The sequence below is a fragment of the Asterias amurensis genome, chromosome 5 (assembly GCF_032118995.1).
Source record: "Asterias amurensis chromosome 5, ASM3211899v1".
In the NCBI taxonomy this organism is placed as follows: Eukaryota; Metazoa; Echinodermata; class Asteroidea; order Forcipulatida; family Asteriidae; genus Asterias; species Asterias amurensis.
In genome coordinates, this window is record NC_092652.1 from 1,675,346 (window position 1) to 1,696,046 (window position 20,701).

Here is a 20,701-nt window from a genome sequence, read left to right on the forward strand (position 1 = left end):
CTTTAGCATTGAGTAGGATTCTGGCCCTATGCTTTAGCATTGAGTAGGATTCTGGCCCTATGCTTTAGCATTGAGTAGGATTCTGGCCCTATGCTTTAGCACTGTGTAGGATTCTGGCCCTATGCTTTAGCACTGTGTAGGATTCTGGCCCTATGCTTTAGCACTGTGTATGATTCTGGCCCTATGCTTTAGCATTGAGTAGGATTCTGGCCCTATGCTTCAGCATTGAGTAGGATTCTGTCCCTATGCTTTAGCACTGTGTTGGATTCTGTCCCTATGCTTTAGCATTGAGTAGGATTCTGGCCCTATGCTTTAGCACTGTGTAGGATTCTGGCCCTATGCTTTAGCACTGTGTAGGATTCTGGCCCTATGCTTTAGCACTGTGTAGGATTCTGGCCCTATGCTTTAGCATTGAGTAGGATTCTGGCCCTATGCTTCAGCATTGAGTAGGATTCTGTCCCTATGCTTTAGCACTGTGTTGGATTCTGTCCCTATGCTTTAGCATTGAGTAGGATTCTGGCCCTATGCTTTAGCACTGTGTAGGATTCTGGCCCTATGCTTTAGCACTGTGTAGGATTCTGGCCCTATGCTTTAGCACTGTGTAGGATTCTGGCCCTATGCTTTAGCATTGAGTAGGATTCTGGCCCTATGCTTCAGCATTGAGTAGGATTCTGTCCCTATGCTTTAGCACTGTGTAGGATTCTGTCCCTATGCTTTAGCGCTGTGTAGGATTCTGTCCCTATGCTTTAGCATTGAGTAGGATTCTGGCCCTATGCTTTAGCACTGTGTAGGATTCTGGCCCTATGCTTTAGCACTGTGTATGATTCTGGCCCTATGCTTTAGCATTGAGTAGGATTCTGGCCCTATGCTTCAGCATTGAGTAGGATTCTGTCCCTATGCTTTAGCACTGTGTTGGATTCTGTCCCTATGCTTTAGCATTGAGTAGGATTCTGGCCCTATGCTTTAGCACTGTGTAGGATTCTGGCCCTATGCTTTAGCACTGTGTAGGATTCTGGCCCTATGCTTTAGCACTGTGTAGGATTCTGGCCCTATGCTTTAGCATTGAGTAGGATTCTGGCCCTATGCTTCAGCATTGAGTAGGATTCTGTCCCTATGCTTTAGCACTGTGTTGGATTCTGTCCCTATGCTTTAGCATTGAGTAGGATTCTGGCCCTATGCTTTAGCACTGTGTAGGATTCTGGCCCTATGCTTTAGCACTGTGTAGGATTCTGGCCCTATGCTTTAGCACTGTGTAGGATTCTGGCCCTATGCTTTAGCATTGAGTAGGATTCTGGCCCTATGCTTCAGCATTGAGTAGGATTCTGTCCCTATGCTTTAGCACTGTGTAGGATTCTGTCCCTATGCTTTAGCGCTGTGTAGGATTCTGTCCCTATGCTTTAGCATTGAGTAGGATTCTGGCCCTATGCTTTAGCACTGTGTAGGATTACGGCCCTATGCTTCAGCACTGTGTAGGATTCTTCCTCTATGTTTCAGCATTGTGTAGGATTCTTCCCCTATGCTTTAGCACTGTGTAGATTGTGGTCCTATTGCTTTAACATTGTGTAGGATTCTGTCCCTATGCTTTAGCATTGAGTAGCATTCACTGACACTTTCGTCATAAAAACTCATGCTATTCTGCAAACACATTATAATGATCCATGATTAAAAAGGCAGAGGGCGCCCTATCTAGCCCTCCGTTGGTTTTAGCAATCATTGGTTTTGTACAGTACTATATGGAGTAGAGCAGAAAGCACAGAGGTCAATGAGTAGTGTAGAATCCTACTTCGCCTGTGTGGTAAAATTTTTGTTAACATATCTTGCAGGGTATAGCTGAAATCGTTGCTGATGTCTGGCTTCCTGAATTGTTTGTGTATGAAGTGTACTCAACAGAAAAAAATGAATCAGTCTAAAAATTATCTACAGACTGGTTTCTGACGTTGAGGGCGTGAGGCTCATGTGATCTATATTTTTTTACACAATAACTACAAAAACACCGAGCGATGGGGAACTGAATTCAATCTATTGTTTAAAAGTTGAAAGTCCAGCAGATCGTGAGTTTTTAAAACAACTCTGTCATGTCATTGTCAGTGAACAACCCGGATACACAAATGGCTGTAAGTGAACATATTTCAGTTTTTCGTTTTTTTTGTAATAATATTAATAATAATTTAATAAGCAAAATAAGTATCATATTCATTTCAATTCGTTATTTTATTTTTTTATAATAATAATCGATAATACTATTTCAATTGACAATTGTGTTTAGTACCTGACTTTACTTTGTTTCCATTTTTCATATCATGTCAATTTAATATTTAGTATTTATAACCTGAACTGCGTTTGCTTTGACTGTATATTGTTTGTTTGTGTTGTTGCAAGTGAAGTTTAGTTGTTTGTTTCTGTTTGTTCTTATCCCCCCTCCCCCGACCTTGCCCTTGCACTGCATTTGGACTTCTGTATTTTCCTCCCCTCTCTATATAAAGGGTGGAAGAAAACGTTGATGTGTCTATTAATTTTTCTGTAACAAAAACAAAATAAATTTATTCATCAATTGAGTATTTGGATCATGGACATTTATTGGCCAATCATACATGTACATCAACATATAATTACATAGCGAGGCCAGATATTTGCATGTTAATTTCATAAATAAATAAACAATTAAAAAAAGAATATTAGTAAATAAATATTATATCATTAACATAAACAAATGACCTAGGTATTTAAAATAATTTGAATGTTCAAATTCTTTAGATAATAAATTTGATGTTATTGTTTGTTGTGCCCCTCATACTGTTTTAAGTGAGTAAAAAATAATAATTCAATTATTTGGTACATTATTTTTCCTCTTTTATATCTACCACCAAATTAATCCTTCATCTATATTATAATTCTAGGAAAATGAATCCATGGGATGGTGCACTCCTTTTTTTTCTTTTTGACTCCTGTGAGTGCAGATTTAAACATATTTTAAAAGGGAGTCAAAGGTCTGACAGGGCCCAAGTTTATATTTCTACCTCAGTATTTCAGTCACATCCCAGCAAGAACCTATTATTACACACAATCATCCACTTGCTAATTAATTGTTATTATTTTGTATACCCCATAACAACTTGTTCCCATACTATAGCTTTGGTTGTAATGCATGCATTTTCTATTGTTGCTGTGGAGAAAGTCACAGTTGAATGACCAGATGATAAGTGAGGGAGTCCACTACCCCTTCATTACAATGCATGTATTGTCATTAACACTATTGAGGTGGGGAGATCATTGTGGAATTTGTGGTATTTTGAACTATAGGTTTAAAACTCTGTAAGGAAAGGCTTCATTGTTTAGTTCTTGTGAAGCTCTGCTTGGTTATTCCATAGTATAATTCTACCTCCATGGTTATTCCATGCCTATTGGAGAATGCTTATTCCATTATTCTATGGGCATCTACTGAGTGTAGTGGTTTGAGGCTTAGATCTAGCATTCCTCCATGGATCTAGTGAAGGAAACATCTTAATAAGGAAGTAGTATGCCTGGTGGTACATGTACATGCAGAGGTAGTGTTATGGGAATGTAAATGGTTTATGTAGGGAGTGCGCTTGGTGAATGAAACCCATGGTGAAACTATGGTGCATCAGTGCAAGTCTTGTACCTGTAATAGAACCAACATTCTAGGCCCACTATTATAAACAGTTTTTGGTGTGTTTTGCAATCTTGTTCTCCTTCCACCAATGATGATTTCATTGGTTTAGTTTTAAAGAATTAAGGGCTTGCATCAGAGAACCTGTGGCTAGTCTTTGACCAAGTGGTTAAGAGCATCAAACACATGCTGTGATGATTACCAGCAGAATGTGGGTTTGAGCCCCGGTCTTCTTGTCCTTAATTAAGCAAGACACTTTACCATTCTTGCTTTGTCCTTCATATTGAATGTAAAGCTGTAGGTCCCGTGTGTTGTTATAAAAACTATCAATGCACATGACAGACAGAAGGGCAGTGCATTTATCTTCAATCATGTAGCCTGCACTCAAAGGAAGAAATGTAAAAATAATTTGACACTAAACTAAGGCTAACAATTTTCTGTCTATTTCTGTTAACTTCAAGGACGCAGTGAATGGTTTCCAGCCATCGTTTCGGGATGAACAAGCCCAGCGAGCAGCTTACACCATCTACAGCCAATCATTAGATGCTAATCATGAAAACAGACTAACTAATCATAGCTCACCGAGTGTTAATGGACACAATGATCCGAACCCTTTACGATCGCAGGAGATGGTAAGAGAGCTTCGGTTCTCAACAGTTCGCCGGATGTTTTGCCTTCTGATTGTATTTGACTTCCTACTGCACTCTGTCTTATGGTTCATCTATATTAATGTAAGTTTTATTGTACTGATAAAATCTTGTAAAATTTATATATATTTTTATTTTTGATCGAGAGATCGCTAACATCATAAGGCCACTTTAAGGTGACAGCTACACTTAACTGATTTGGGCTATAGATGGATTGCACTGAGCGTCATCAACCGCCATATTGGATGTATTAACAATATTGTTAATATTTACAAAAGTGCATTTTAGCCAGCCAATGATAGCCTTGCATTCGTGCACATTTCATCAAATATGGCGGTTGATAATAGTGCAATCCATCTATCGACCCAAATCAACTGCTACCAGGGGCACGTTGCCACCAGGGGCACGTTGCCACCAGTGGCACGTTGCCATGCCACCAGGGCACGTTGCCACCAGGGATACGTTGCCACCAGAAGCACGTTGCCACCAGGGGCACGTTGCCATGCCACCAGGGATACGTTGCCACCAGGGGCACGTTGCCACCAGGGGCACTTTGCCACCAGGGGCACGTTGCCACCAGGGATACGTTGCCACCAGGGGCACGTTGCCACCATGGGCACGTTGCCACCATGGGCACGTTGCCACCAGGGGCACGTTGCCACCAGGGGCACGTTGCCACCAGGGGCACGTTGCCACCAGGGATACGTTGCCACCAGGGGCACGTTGCCACCAGGGATACGTTGCCACCAGGGGCACGTTGCCACCATGGGCACGTTGCCACCAGGGGCACGTTGCCACCAGGGGCACGTTGCCACCAGGGGCACGTTGCCACCGGGGGCACATTGCCACCGGGGGCACTTTGCTACCAGGGGCATGTTGCCACCAGGGGCACGTTGCCACCAGGGGCACGTTGCCACCAGGGGCACGTTGCCACCAGGGGCACGTTGCCACCAGGGGCACGTTGCCACCAGGGGCACTTTGCCACCAGGGGCATGTTGCCACCAGGGGCACGTTGCCACCAGGGGCACGTTGCCACCAGGGGCACGTTGCCACCAGGGGCACGTTGCCACCAGGGGCACGTTGCCACCAGGGGCACGTTGCCACCAGGGGCACGTTGCCACCAGGGGCACGTTGCCACCAGGGGCACTTTGCTACCAGGGGCATGTTGCCACCAGGGGCACATTGCCACCAGGGGCTTGTTGCCACCAGGGGCACGTTGCCACCAGGGGCACGTTGCCACCAGGGGCACTTTGCCACCAGGGGCACGTTGCCACCAGGGGCACATTGCCACCAGGGGCACGTTGCCACCAGGGGCACGTTGCCACCAGGGGCACGTTGCCACCAGGGGCACGTTGCCACCAGGGGCACGTTGCCACCAGGGGCACGTTGCCACCAGGGGCACGTTGCCACCAGGGGCACATTGCCACCAGGGGCACGTTGCCACCAGGGGCACGTTGCCACCAGGGGCACTTTGCTACCAGGGGCACGTTGCCACCAGGGGCACGTTGCCACCAGGGGCACGTTGCCACCAGGGGCACTTTGCCACCAGGGGCACTTTGCTACCAGGGGCACGTTGCCACCAGGGGCACGTTGCCACCAGGGATACGTTGCCACCAGGGATACGTTGCCACCAGGGGCACGTTGCCACCAGGGGCACTTTGCTACCAGGGGCACGTTGCCACCAGGGGCACGTTGCCACCAGGGGCACGTTGCCACCAGGGGCACGTTGCCACCAGGGATACGTTGCCACCAGGGGCACGTTGCCACCAGGGGCACGTTGCCACCAGGGGCACTTTGCTACCAGGGGCACGTTGCCACCAGGGGCACGTTGCCACCAGGGGCACGTTGCCACCAGGGGCACTTTGCCACCAGGGGCACTTTGCCACCAGGGGCACGTTGCCACCAGGGGCACGTTGCCACCAGGGGCACGTTGCCACCAGGGGCACGTTGCCACCAGGGGCACGTTGCCACCAGGGGCACGTTGCCACCAGGGGCACGTTGCCACCAGGGGCACGTTGCCACCAGGGGCACTTTGCTACCAGGGGCACGTTGCCACCAGGGGCACTTTGCCACCAGGGGCACTTTGCTACCAGGGGCACGTTGCCACCAGGGGCACGTTGCCACCAGGGATACGTTGCCACCAGGGATACGTTGCCACCAGGGGCACGTTGCCACCAGGGGCACGTTGCTACCAGGGGCACGTTGCCACCAGGGGCACGTTGCCACCAGGGGCACGTTGCCACCAGGGGCACGTTGCCACCAGGGATACGTTGCCACCAGGGGCACGTTGCCACCAGGGGCACGTTGCCACCAGGGGCACTTTGCTACCAGGGGCACGTTGCCACCAGGGGCACGTTGCCACCAGGGGCACGTTGCCACCAGGGGCACTTTGCCACCAGGGGCACTTTGCCACCAGGGGCACTTTGCCACCAGGGGCACGTTGCCACCAGGGGCACGTTGCCACCAGGGGCACGTTGCCACCAGGGATACGTTGCCACCAGGGGCACGTTGCCACCAGGGGCACGTTGCCACCAGGGGCACGTTGCCACCAGGGGCACGTTGCCACCAGGGGCACGTTGCCACCAGGGGCACGTTGCCACCAGGGGCACGTTGCCACCAGGGGCACGTTGCCACCAGGGGCACGTTGCCAGCATGGGCATGTTGCCATCTACTCCTGGGGTTGAAACACAGATGTCAGAGACTTTTGTTGATTGCCATGGCCGAGTAGGTTAGAGCCTCGAATTTAAGTTCTGGTGGTTAATTTATCTAGGTGTGGGTTCGAATCCCGGGGTGACACTTGTGTCCTTGAGCAAGATGCTTGACTATAATTGCTTCTCTTTAACCAGGGTATATTGGTACCTACGAGGGTAGAGGTTAGAATTGTGTATGAAAAGGCCATTGGAGCACCATGGCAGGCCTGTATAATCCACAGGGAGCTGGGTAAAGTAATTGCATCTAGCCACCGGGCAATCTCGGTGGTCTAGTTGGTATGACACTGCTCTAGAATTGCACCCGAATTCTACCCGAGTAATATGCCTGTGATTTTTTTCACAGAACTCTGGTAAGTGAATAAAGTAATGTAACGGTTATGGGCCAAATAACTACGACTTGGACACTTATGTTTTTATAATGTATATTCCTGTTGTGTATCTTTTAAACTCAATTCAGCCCTCGGGCTGCGATGTTTGAATTGGTTAATAAACCAATAATAATAATAATAATAATAATAATAATAATAATAATAATAATAATATAACAATAATATAGGGCATTGAGACATTATTGTGAAGTGCGCTAAGAATTATTAATTATTACATTTTAAATGTTATTAACTTTAATGGTGTTGAATTGTGCTTATTTTTTGCAGCTAATTGACGTAAGCGTTAGACACAGTCTTACGTGTCAAGTGACAGAGTATTCAATCCAATCATCGCTTTTTGATTTTGTGATTGCTGCTGCTGTTCGAACGTTCATTCTCCTCTTTGCATATGCACTCTGCCGTAGCAAGCACTGGTTTGCAGTAGCTGTAAGTTCTCTTAATATTCATTCTCCTCTTTGCATATGCACTCTGCCGTAGCAAGCACTGGTTTGCAGTAGCTGTAAGTTCTCTTAATATTACTAAGTGTAGAATAATTAAGAAGTAACCGTAAATACTAAATAGTAAACTTGTGGGTACAACCATGTATAATGTCTCTTGGGAGGGAGTGTTGAAAATGGTGTTTGAAGCTTTGCATGGTGTGGAGAATATTTGTTTTAATTCACCAGGGTCTCAAATTAACAACGGACCACAGACCCAAGGCCAGTGATTTAAGCATAAGGCCAGTAAATACATGCCTGGGCCAGTAAACACATGCCTGGGCCAGTAAACACATGCCTGGGCCCAGTTAGAGCTACTTAACGGCCGATTTTGTGCTTACTGTGCGATTTCCATTTCATAGCGCTGCTAACCGTAAGTACACGGAAAGGCATGCTAACCTTCCGGTGCTTACTGCCAGAAAACTAATGACGTCACAATGCAACATCCATGGTGAACGCGCAATATGGCCGCCTCATTTTTCTGCTAACCTGTGAAATACTCTTGCACCGTCTCAGCCAGTTTTTCTGCTACAGTAAGCACGAAAATTTGTTTACCGTTAAGCAGCGCTACGAAATTGGGCCTCAGTCTTGTGTTTTAATTCAAATGGAGACTTTCAATTATAAGCATTTTTCAATTCTGTTGACTATTTTATAATAATTGAAATATTGGTGTATTTTTCTTTAAATTGTTGTTGTATTTCTCTTTGCAGGTGACCACATCTTTGTCTTGTATATTTTTGATATCAAAAGTGTTTCTCTATGATTTTGGGGTAAGTATTTTTTTTTCTGAATACTCCAGTTTATTGTGAAAGCCAGGTTCAAACTTCCTGCAAATGCGATACAAATTTGTACGTCCATGGCTGTTTTTTTCGTTGCGAATGTTTCACAGGAGTTGAGCCCATTTGAACTCTTCTGAATTGTTTGTTTGTTTGTTTTGAATTTGTATCGGATTTGCAGGAAGCATGAATCTGGCTTTAAGTCTAAGGTTTGAACCCCATGAAAACACTTTCTGAACGCATTATGAAAGTTTCTTTTGTTCAATTAAAGTTCACGAACTGCATAACCAAAAGCGAATTTCCTTGCATCACAAAAACATCACAAACCTAATTGTTTACGTCACATAATCCGCTTCATATTAACTTTAACGTTCATTATTAACCAGGCTTTATTCAAACAATTTGAAACATTTAAATTAACTTTGTATTTTCTCTGAAGTATAACAAGCATGACTCGGACAAGTGTGTTCCAGCATACAACAAAGCCCACCCTGTGGATTTCCTAATTGCCATAGCGTCATTCATTCTTCCGTGGGCAGAGACGTGGGTCTTTGACTACCAAGTCATTCCAAGAGAAAAAAAGCTACAAGAAGGTAAACTATAGTCTCTACTTATTAACTCCTTGACTTTAAATAACACCGAAAACAACTTCTTAGGGCCGTGGCCCAATTTAACAAAACTGTTACGCGGAAAATACTGTTGTGCAAATTTCTTCGCTAAGCAAAAAATGAGCTGGGAGCCAGTTACAGCATTTTGGCTGGTAACTAGGTTCTGTTAAGTCAGACTTTTCTGTGCTAAGCAAGCTGTTAATGCTCATAGGCTTTGAGGCAATTTTGGAAGTCAATTTTGGCTGGTAACAAGTTTCTGTTAAGCAAGATTTTTCTGTGCTTAGCAAGTTTGATCGATTGGGGTGGACATGTTCGGAAAAGTGAAAAAGGGTCGCAGAGACGGATTCTTGGTGAGTCAGTGCTGCTAGTAGACACAACATATGGGATCTGCTGGTAAGATGCGCTTGAATAATAAATGTACGGTTTGTCGTTCTTGTTTTCTACTTTGGTTTATTTTATTTCATTTTTTACCTCCAGTTACTGTGTATGTATTTTTGAAATGTTCTTGCTGTATTTTATCTGAATAAATTTGAATCAAATCAATATTGTGTACATTATCATTAGCTTTCAGCCTATATCTAACACTTCTCACCCATGCTTCAACTGTTCATGAACGTCTTTATACCAAATGTCAGACTTCTTGTTCTCTTTACTTCCTTAGTTGTCATCGATCAACAGAACCAAGATGCTATTACAGAGAGAACTCCTCTACTTAAGAATATTGATATGCCAGGAAACAGCGACCCTGTTAGGTTTTACTCACCACAGAACTCTCCTCCTAGTAAGTTGAAATATTCCTGTTTGGAAGTGAGGCCATGGTTAGATTAAATACTCCCATAGAATGAGGTTATTTTGTCTGCAACAATGATACTTCCCAGTCATCCTGCATCAAAATTTACATTTGGCTTAAAGCCATCAGACACTTTCGGTCACCGAGCAATCGCACAACGTCGGTCAACGGTAGTGTCCAAAGTCCCACACTTCGTGTATCACAACTTATATATAAAATAACAAACCTGTGAAAATTTAGGCTCAATCGGTCATCGGAGTCGGGAGAAAATAATGGGAAAATCTACCCTTGTTTCCGCGCGTTTTGCCACGTCATGACATGTGTTTAAAATAAATCCGTAATTCGCGATATCGAGAATTAATAATTGTTTTAATGTGTTCTCAAAAAGTAAAGCGTTTCATGGAATAATATTTTAAGAGAAGTCTTTCACCATTACCTTCTGTAAACCCTGTAAGTTATTTGTAAATCTGTGAACTTTTTTTTTTTTCTGGTCCGAAAGTGTATAATGGCTTTATGTCAAGTAAATTCTGTCTTGAGCCAGTATGGCTCATCGGCCTGTGTTTAGTCTAGTTTCCTTGGCATGAAATGACTGAGAATATTTCTATTCCTACCGGACGGCTGGGGGCTAGTCCATCGCAGGTTACGCCCCAGCTCTCGCTGGTGCTCATTTGTACACCTGGGTGGAGAGAAGCAATTATGACCAAGTGCCTTGCTCAAGGACACAAGGGTTTTCAGTGACATCTCAAAAACTTAACCTTAGAATGAAACTATCACAATGTTACTTTTATTGTTAGCTGTTTCGTAGCGAAGCGCAGCGAAACAGCTCTTGTTTTTGTTAAAGTTTTTTTTATTATTAGCTGTTTCGTAGCGAAGCGCAGCGAAACAGCTCTTGTTTTTGTTAAAGTTTTTTTTATTATTATTATTATTTTTTTTTTTTTATTTGTCATCTTCAGAAAAATTTCATATAAGTGCTGATTTGCAATGTTCCCAAAGAGCAATTGCAATGAAATTTTCAGGGATGAAAGGTATTGGTGCAATGATCATTGCGAAACAAGGATGTCATTATGACATAATCAGAAGTCACGTGACGTCATCTTAAAGGTGTTGTATTTTAAATGTTTGAAAATTTATAACAAATCAGCCACAAGAGACCGTAGGTTTCTGTTTGCGGGATTGGGGAGGAATAAATAAGGTCTTCATTTTGTTTCGTGTGCGTGACCTCACATGACCTCTACTTCCGGTCGAAACCGGAAGTGGCCCTCTAATTCAAAATTGGAAAAAGATATGAAGTTGCTTTTAACGATGTTAGTGCGTGGCAAGGGTGGGCAGTTCAAAAAAAATACCAATGACGTCACAAATTGCAACGGCGCCCTCTAGCGGCAGGATGAAAACTCTTCAAAATGGACTTTTTGAAGATGTCTGTGGTGAAGTTTTTTGTAATCACTTTAAATTTTACACACAAGTTAACTGTCAGGCAGCCATCATATGTGTGAAGTTTCAGATCAATGACGTCATCGGGGGTCACGTGACGCGGCCTTAAAGGTGCACTTTTTGAACTAATATAACTCCCTAAGTAATTATGCGATCATGTTGAAACTTGGTAGGTTGTTGGATATTGACAAGTTCTTATGAAATATTAAAGGACGTCATGATGACGTCATCACATGATTTTTTATGATTTTTTCAATTTTTGCACCTTTAACACATAAATTGCTATCTGAATATGGTATAATCCAAATTATTTTTTATTTATGCCACATTGGCTAAAATTGCTTTGAATACCCAACAAATTTAAAACTCAGTTGAGAAATTTGAAATTTTTGTTGACGAAACAGCTCTGCATTTGTGCACAAATGCAATTTAGCTCTAGTTATTATTAGCTGTTTCGTAGCGAAGCGCAGCGAAACAGCTCTTGTTTTTGTTAAAGTTTTTTTTATTATTATTATTATTTTTTTTTTTATTTGTCATCTTCAGAAAAATTTCATATAAGTGCTGATTTGCAATGTTCCCAAAGAGCAATTGCAATGAAATTTTCAGGGATGATAGGTATTGGTGCAATGATCATTGCGAAACAAGGATGTCATTATGACATAATCAGAAGTCACGTGACGTCATCTTAAAGGTGTTGTATTTTAAATGTTTGAAAATTTATAACAAATCAGCCACAAGAGACCGTAGGTTTCTGTCTGCGGGATTGGGTAGGGATAAATTAGGTCTTCATTTTGTTTCGTGTGCGTGACCTCACATGACCTCTACTTCCGGTCGAAACCGGAAGTGGCCCTCTAATTCAAAATTGGAAAAAGATATGAAGTTGCTTTTAACGATGTTAGTGCGTGGCAAGGGTGGGCAGTTCAAAAAAAATACCAATGACTTCACAAAATGCAACGGCGCCCTCTAGCGGCAGGTTGAAAACTCGTCAAAATGGACTTTTTGAAGATGTGTGTGGTGAAGTTTTTTGTAATCACTTCAAATTTTACACACACGTTAACTGTCAGGCAGCCATCATATGTGTGAAGTTTCAGATCAATGACGTCATTGGGGGTCACGTGACGCGGCCTTAAAGGTGCACTTTTTGAACTAATATAACTCTCTAAGTAATTATGCGATTATGTTGAAACTTGGTAGGTTGTTAGATATTGGCAAGCTCTCGTGAATTGTGAAATGACGTCATAGTGACGTCATCACACGATATTTTATGATTTTTTCGATTTTTGCACCTTTAACGAATAAATTGCTATCCGAACATGGTATAATCCAAATTTTTTTTTTTTAATAGCCTGGATTATTCATAACTGCTTTAAAAAAAGAATAAATTTCAAATTCAGTTGACAAAATTTAAATTGTTATTAACGAAACAGCTCTGCATTTGTGCACAAATGCAATCATGTCTAGTTATTATTATTATTATTATTATTTTTTTTTTTATTTGTCATCTTCAGAAAAATTTCATATAAGTGCTGATTTGCAATGTTCCCAAAGAGCAATTGCAATGAAATTTTCAGGGATGAAAGGTATTAGTGCAATGATCATTGCGAAACAAGGATGTCATTATGACATAATCAGAAGTCACGTGACGTCATCTTAAAGGTGTTGTATTTTAAATGTTTGAAAATTTATAACAAATCAGCCACAAGAGACCGTAGGTTTCTGTTTGCGGGATTGGGGAGGGATAAATAAGGCCTTCATTTTGTTTCGTGTGCGTGACCTCACATGACCTCTACTTCCGGTCGAAACCGGAAGTGGCCCTCTAATTCAAAATTGGAAAAAGATATGAAGTTGCTTTTAACGATGTTAGTGCGTGGCAAGGGTGGGCAGTTCAAAAAAAATACCAATGACGTCACAAAATGCAACGGCGCCCTCTAGCGGCAGGTTGAAAACTCGTCAAAATGGACTTTTTGAAGATGTGTGTGGTGAAGTTTTTTGTAATCACTTTAAATTTTACACACACGTTAACTGTCAGGCAGCCATCATATGTGTGAAGTTTCAGATCAATGACGTCATTGGAGGTCACGTGACGCGGCCTTAAAGGTGCACATTTTGAACTAATATAACTCTCTAAGTAATTATGCGATTATGTTGAAACTTGGTAGGTTGTTAGGTATTGGCAAGTTCTCGTGAATTATGAAATGACGTCATAATGACGTCATCACACGATATTTTATGATTTTTTCAATTTTTGCACCTTTAACGAAAAAATTGCTATCCGAACATGGTATAATCCAAAAAATTTTTTTTTAAATAGCCTGGATTAGTCATAACTGCTTTAAAAAAAGAATAAATTTCAAATTCAGTTGACAAAATTTAACCTGTTATTAACGAAACAGCTCTGCATTTGTGCACAAATGCAATCATGTCTAGTTTATATTTATATTTATATAGGAATAAAATTTAATCTTGATTTGTTTGTTCTCCTTTGCCCAGCTTCAGACACAGAAAGTGGAACCAGCAGTCTCTATGGAGAGAGTTTACGATCTCATGCTTCAGATTTTAAATCTTTGCCTAACAGTAGACGAGGATCATCGGTTAATCTAGCTGCTTCAATCCAGGTCTGATTAGTGTTGTTATTTATTGTTATTTGTTCGACCAAAACAACTTAAAATGTAGAATCAATAGATTTGTTTTGGATTTGCTTTCTCCCCCCCCCCATGTTTTATTGTTAGGTGTTTTTAAAACCACTGGACACTATTGGTTATTGTCAAAGACTAGTCTTCTTACTTGGTGTATCTCAACATATGCACAAAATAACAAATCTGTCTCGAAATCAAATTAGTGGAAAATTACTTCTTTCTCGAAAACTACGTCACTTCAGAGGGAGCCGTTTCTCACAATGTTTTATATTATCAACAGCTCCCCATTACTCGTTACCAAGTAAGGTTTTATGCTAATAATTATTTTGAGTAATTACCAATAGTGTCCACTACCTTTAATAGTTATATCATTATATATGTATAATTGGCAGGGATCTGGTTGATACACATCTTTTGATGACAGTTTTTATACTTTTCTATAACCTTGAGAGCCCCTGTTCAACTTGTATTCCTTAGTTTAAATGTCTTTAGATAAAATAAAATAAAATAAATAAGTAATATGGTCATCTTGAGATCCAATTTAAGGAGATCTTCTCACTTTCTAACTTTCCAGGAACAAGAATATCTACAGAAAGCCAAGGAATCTCTTCGGTTTCTTGATAAGATAATTGCAAGGACTGAAGGTTGGCATGAAGAGCTGAGACGAAGTGAATCCAATGCTGTAATTAATAGTAGTAGATTTGACGGAATCAAAGGAAAGGTTTACAAGTTGGAGGTGAGTACAATGGCAAGATTTCAAAAGGAAGTAATCCATACAAAAAATTACTTTGTTATTCCAAGTACGGAATGTTCTACCGGTGTGTACATGTCTTATGAAGTTGAAATTTCACAGGCTAGTTTTATTGTATGTCTATTTATGTAGGATTAAAACAATCGAGCGGTTCCATAAACAATTTTCTCTTCAACAAACGCTGGACTTTTTTTATCAAAAGACTTACTGCTTAGTCTGTTTTATTGATTACTCTGATTTTATGTATAGCTAATTTGTTTAAGTTGTATAGTTTCAATACTTATGCTGTTTGTACTATTTCATTTGCCAACTAAAACAAATCTATCTAAACTTGTATTTTGTAACCTCATTCTCACAGACGGAGTTGTCGGTACCCCCGGAACAAGTAGTGACAATACTTTGGGACAATATTGAGAGCAGTCCATCGTGGAACTCTTCAATTCTTGAGAGTGAGGTTATACAACAGATTGATGACCATACAGATGTTGTATATAATGTCAGTACTGGTGGTCCTGGTAATATAGTAGCTGGGAGGTAAGAATAGTTTGTTACTTTTTTTTCCTTTTTTTTTTCCTTTTTTATTTCTCTCTTGATGTGGAGTTATGCTACTCCGTTTATTCACAATATCATCAGCAAAAGCATACATCAAATAAACACACCAATAAGTCACTCCAGTAAATACTTCTAATATATAACAAGCACAGTCAGGAAGTACCTCAGAAAATAACATTATCTTATTAGATAATTTCTTATCTTTTTTAGTGTTCAATCTTTTTTATGTACAGCGCCTTTGAGCAATTTATTGGAGGATTTATTGGTGCTTTTAAAAGTGTTATTAGTAGGATTTGAAACTTCTCTCAATCTATCTCAAGGGCAACTTAAAGGCGCTATGCATGGCATGTGGCCTGTCATGGCTGAGCGGTTCAATGCATCAAACTCAAGTTTGATTACTGAGTAATCAGGGTTCCAATCCTGGTCATGACTGAGACTAAAACGGCTTTTCATCACCCAGGAATAAATGGGTATCAGTGAGGGCAGAGATGGTCTTGTGATTGGAGTTAGCTCAAGTGTACTACATAACTTGACAGCACAGGCTGTCTACTCCCCAAGGAGCTGAAATTAATTATCTTAACTATTTTAATGTTTATCCTCCCCCCGACAGGGATTTTGTGTCAGTTAGGAACTATTGGCAGAGAGGGGACGGTCATGTGTGTAGTAGCATAGCAGTCGAGCATCCTAGTAAACCACCATTCAGTAAATATGTCAGGTAAGGTGTGGCAAAGACATCCACTGGGATGCAAACATTCACTGCTTAGTATGAGGATCATATTAAAAATAATAACACGGCATTTTTAGGGCACACATTCTGTTTTTCAACATTCAAAGAAGGTTGGGAGGGGCTGAACCATGAAGGGTGCGTTCGTTTAGCTTTCCTGGGTCGACCCCGGTCTGCCCCCGGTGCTTCGACTAGCTTTGACGTCATTCCAGGGGCTCAGCCCCAAGCTCCCTGCTTGTGGACTGGGTCACTTGGGGCTTGGGGCACGAGGTGCATGACAAAGCCAGGAGAGGTTGAGTGATCATTCGGTTAGCTCTTGTCAGGGGGTCACCCGAATGAGCACCGCAGGGTAGACACAGGGAAGCTAAACGAACGCACCCGAAGTGTTTGGATGTCAGGAGGTTGATATGGTAATTCTGAACTAATTGTTAGCCAGTGTAGATTGTGTAGGATGCAAGAGATATGAGAAGACATTTGTACCTATAGGTAAGTATTTCATGTGGAGTTTTAAGTTATTGAGTTTGTAAAAGAGTTTTTTCTCTGTACTTCATTCAGGGGGTCCAACGGACCCAACGGTTGGGTTGTAGAGAGACTTCATGGCGATCCGTTTAAATCGAAATTCATTTGGATTCTCAATACTGACCTTAATTTCAAGGTAAGATTTAAGTTTTCTCTTCATCCCTTCCTCGAAAATGTTGGTTTCTTTAAGATCACTTCTATGATATTTAAGGTGGGTTTTTTTTGTGAGAAAAGTGTTGTTTACTTTTGTATTCAAGAAATTATATTGGTTTCTTTTTCCAATCATTACGTGGAAGGGAAATCTACGAGCTGTATGATCGTCAGCACCACTTTTTGGTTCTGAGTCGATTTTGAAAAGCTACTTAAACTTTCCAGCGTTTTTAATACAAGTTATTCATGTTCATTAATTAAAATGTACTTCTGATTTGGATTTTGTCAAATTTTAGGTATGGACACCACAAGCAATAACAGATACTGCCCTCTGCCATGTGCTAATGGACATTGGGACAAACTTGCAAAAGCATTTGCAACAGCGCCACCAAGGGGCAGGGGATGCCCAGTCGGATCTTGTCATTGAGGATAGAATAGATCAACTGAGTGTAAGTAGCTATGAAGATATAGATGATGAGAAGACAGGGTCTTTAGACAGCTTTGGTTCGGCTTGAGACAAATATGAAAAAATTCTTGAGACTCTTGGATTCTCAGACACCAAGGTCTGGTTCAAGGATGCAGCAAGGATGACTTCTTCCCTATTGGAGAAAGACACATCTCAGGAACCAGTCTAGGATTCATTTGAGCCGTTGATTTGTGTCCTATTTACGGCTATTGATACGGCTATGGCTTGATTACCTCATCAACATATATTGAAGTATGAGACGACCTTAGCAACACCCTTAGCAACAGCCGTAGTCATATCCACTAAGTTGGATGCGGCCGTGAGTATACTCTAGGCTGTTTCTGAATGGATGGCTTAGGCAGTAGCTATGGTGGCTGTCATAGGGAAATATGTCCCCGGAGATTCTGTCCTCATTAAGGGAAATAAACATCGGCTAAAGTAGGATGATTCGAAAGAGGGCGCTATCAGAAGAAGTCTGGGGGGGACCAAATATTCTGCCACAAAGTCCTATTCTTCAATGGTGCTGATTACATCCAACAGACATGGTCAAAGTCACTTAGTTCATACACATTGCTAAAGGCAGCCTATCTTCTAAGCTTGTTAACATTGAGTCACTTAACTAGAAACAACCCTAGGCTGTGTAGGGGTTGCCCTTAATTGGTTCAGCGACTGTCCAGTAGATCCGGCTAGCTTGTCATTTCACTAGCTAGTCCACCAGCTTTTTCACTAGTCCATATTACAAATGCTTTTCAACATTGAAATAGCCAGTTGGACTACTTGGAGAAAAAATTGACTGGTCCTCATGTGTTTTAAAGGCAGTGGACACTACTGGTAATTACTCAAAATAAATATTAGCATAAAACGTCACTTGGTAACGAGTAATCCATGGGGAGAGGTTGATAGTATAAAACATTGTGAGAAATGGCTCCCTCTGAAGTGATAAAGTTTTCGAGAAAGAAGTAATTTTCAACAAATTTGATTTCAAGACCTCGGATTTAGAATTTGAGGTCTCGAAATCAACCATCTAAAAGCACAAAACTTTGTGTGACAAGGGTGTTTTTTCTTTCATTATTATCTCACAACTTCGACGACCAATTGAGCTCAAATTTTCACAGGTTTGTTATTTTATGCATATGTTGAGATACACCAAGTGAGAAGACTGGTCTTTGCAGTTACCAAAGGTGTCCACAGTCCACTGTCTTTTTAAGTGGCATTTGGCCAGTGGACCACTGCTTAGAGAGAGACTGCTCTGTATGCATTGGATGGTTGTGGCTACTGCTTAGTCAAAGTACCAGCAGAGACGATGTTGAAGAATAGGCTTATGCAGTGGTGTAGTCATAGCCACTGTGGAAGCCATTGATTCAGATATAGTCTAGTTAATGATGGCTGAGCCTACATGTACATTCAGTTTCTATGGCTGCGGCTATGATCATGGTGAGGTCTGTGGCTATGATCAGTGACCAATTTCATAAAGCTGTTTAGCAGAAAATGTAGGATTAAAAGATTTCTTTGCTAAGCAAAAAATGATTGGGGCATCAGTCGCAAAAATGTTAACTTTGTTGAATGATGGCTGGTTGCCTGATTTTGCTAAGCAAGATTTTCCTGTGCTTAGCAGGTTTGATTGCTTACAGGCTTTATGAAATTGGACTTAGACTAAAAGATCTCTGTTCTAACCTAATACTTTCAGCATGGTCAGCGAGACTATAGTGTGTGACCAAACTTGCTTCTCAGATACAAGTACTATTATCTGCCAAATCCATGTAACCTGTGAATCTTGAATCATGTCTTAAGTATCTATGTTCAGTATAAAGACAACTTGCATATCACATGTTGTACTTTGTATATTGATTGATAAACAGTTTGGTAAATTTGTGACGGAATGAAGTTTAGATGTAAAGGGAAGTAGCATCATCTCGGGACATTTGGGCACTATTTATCAACAAGGTTTGTGTGAGTTTATTTTTGGTAATTTTTATTTATGTACGGGAAGGTAAGCATTGATACCAGTTTTGAAGTCTTATTTCGTATTAATTTGTTTAAGTGAAACAAAAATGGTGTTTCTTGTTTGCGTCTGTTGACATTTTTGTGCGTGCTCTTTGTTGATGCTAACAACTGATTTGATAAAAATGGAAGAATTAAATGCTTTTGACAATTTGTCAAAAAATTGGGAAGGAAAATTACATAGAAATTCCAATAACCTTTGCCTGTTATAAGATAATGAAACAGTAACAAAGATGTACAAATATCATCGAACCTACTACAGTATTATAAAGATATGAGAGTTTAAAAAATAAACCTGTATTAATTCCGTTTGCATTTATTTTAACGAAAGGTTGAAAAACATTTTTATCTTTAATTACTTTTCAGAATTTATTATAATGTAGTTTGTGTAAAGTTGGTACTCAGTAACATCATGATTATTCTAGAAAGATTTATATTTTTTTCCGAAATAGTCTTTTACAGAATGTTTTTAATTTGGAGTGACTAAAACGCGGCTGAACCTTGGTACGGCCTGGGGCCAATTTCATAGAGCTGCTTAAGCAAAAAAATCGCATTAACACGAAAACAGCTTGCTTGTTTTACACATGTTACTGGCAGAAATGTTATGCCACATACATTGCTTGTGACTGGTATTTAGCTGTTGTTTACTTAGCATAACAATTGAGTGGAGTCTTAGCTTGTAATCTGTTTTTACTAAGCAAAGATTATTTTGCTTAAGCACAATATTTTGCTTAAGCAGCTCTATGAAATTGGGCCCTGGCCTCGTTTGAAGAGAACCAATAGCAAGAATCTTTGGGCATTTACGAAACCATGGTTTTGACTTGGAGTCCAGCTTAGGCTCCGTCTAGATGTTTTGAATTGCACGCATTGGGGATGGTTTTAAAAACAGCCGGAGCTATAGCCTAAGCTCCAAGCCGTAGTTTCGAAAGGGCATTTGTGTATCAAGTTTTAATTTATAGCAATGTTAAGGGTCTAAATAAACTTGCTGAAAAATGAGTAAATCATGCGGGAAAAATCCATTTTTATATCGTGTGACGTAAGTGATGATGGAAGGACAGATAATTGACTTTGACATTCGCGTATTGTTTGTATAATAAACATGTATTTGAATATAAAGTGCGCACATTATGCATATTATTGTGTTTTCTTCCCACGTTTAATAGCAATGTATGTTTGGAAACTATGGTTTAAAACTTGTTCATTATGTGCGCAAGGTATTAGCTTAACAATTCGATATGACCTGTACATGTGATATACTTACACAGAAATACAAGCTGAATTTGTAAAAAATGTGAACAATAAATTCTTGGTGTTGGTCAATGATCAATCATAAATGTTGGAGTTTGATGGTGTCTGTACAGAACATTGTTGTAGGGTAGAAAACCAAAAATAATATTCGTTATCCCCGATGCAAATTTAACATCTCTTAAATCGTTGCGGTACCCG

General features: G+C 40.9%; 1 protein-coding gene across 2 annotated transcripts; it reads left to right on the forward strand.

Annotated features, from left to right (window-relative positions):
* Nucleotides 1-1,883: 1,883 nt before the first annotated feature.
* On the forward strand, nt 1,884-20,558 carry LOC139937762 (stAR-related lipid transfer protein 3-like). 2 transcript variants are annotated; one of them, XM_071933061.1, is made up of 12 exons: nt 1,884-2,114; nt 4,090-4,359; nt 7,643-7,801; nt 8,562-8,621; nt 9,067-9,220; nt 9,897-10,016; nt 13,947-14,071; nt 14,667-14,828; nt 15,202-15,377; nt 16,006-16,110; nt 16,675-16,774; nt 17,085-20,558. In XM_071933061.1, the coding sequence occupies exons 1-12, from the start codon at nt 2,076-2,078 to the stop codon at nt 17,301-17,303; spliced, it is 1,689 nt and encodes a 562-aa protein (XP_071789162.1). In that variant the 5' UTR covers nt 1,884-2,075; the 3' UTR covers nt 17,304-20,558. The 2 variants fall into 2 exon arrangements, with proteins under 2 accessions (XP_071789162.1, XP_071789163.1); XM_071933062.1 differs by lacking the exon at nt 1,884-2,114 and adding an exon at nt 3,325-3,545.
* The last annotated feature ends 143 nt before the right edge of the window (nt 20,559-20,701 follow it).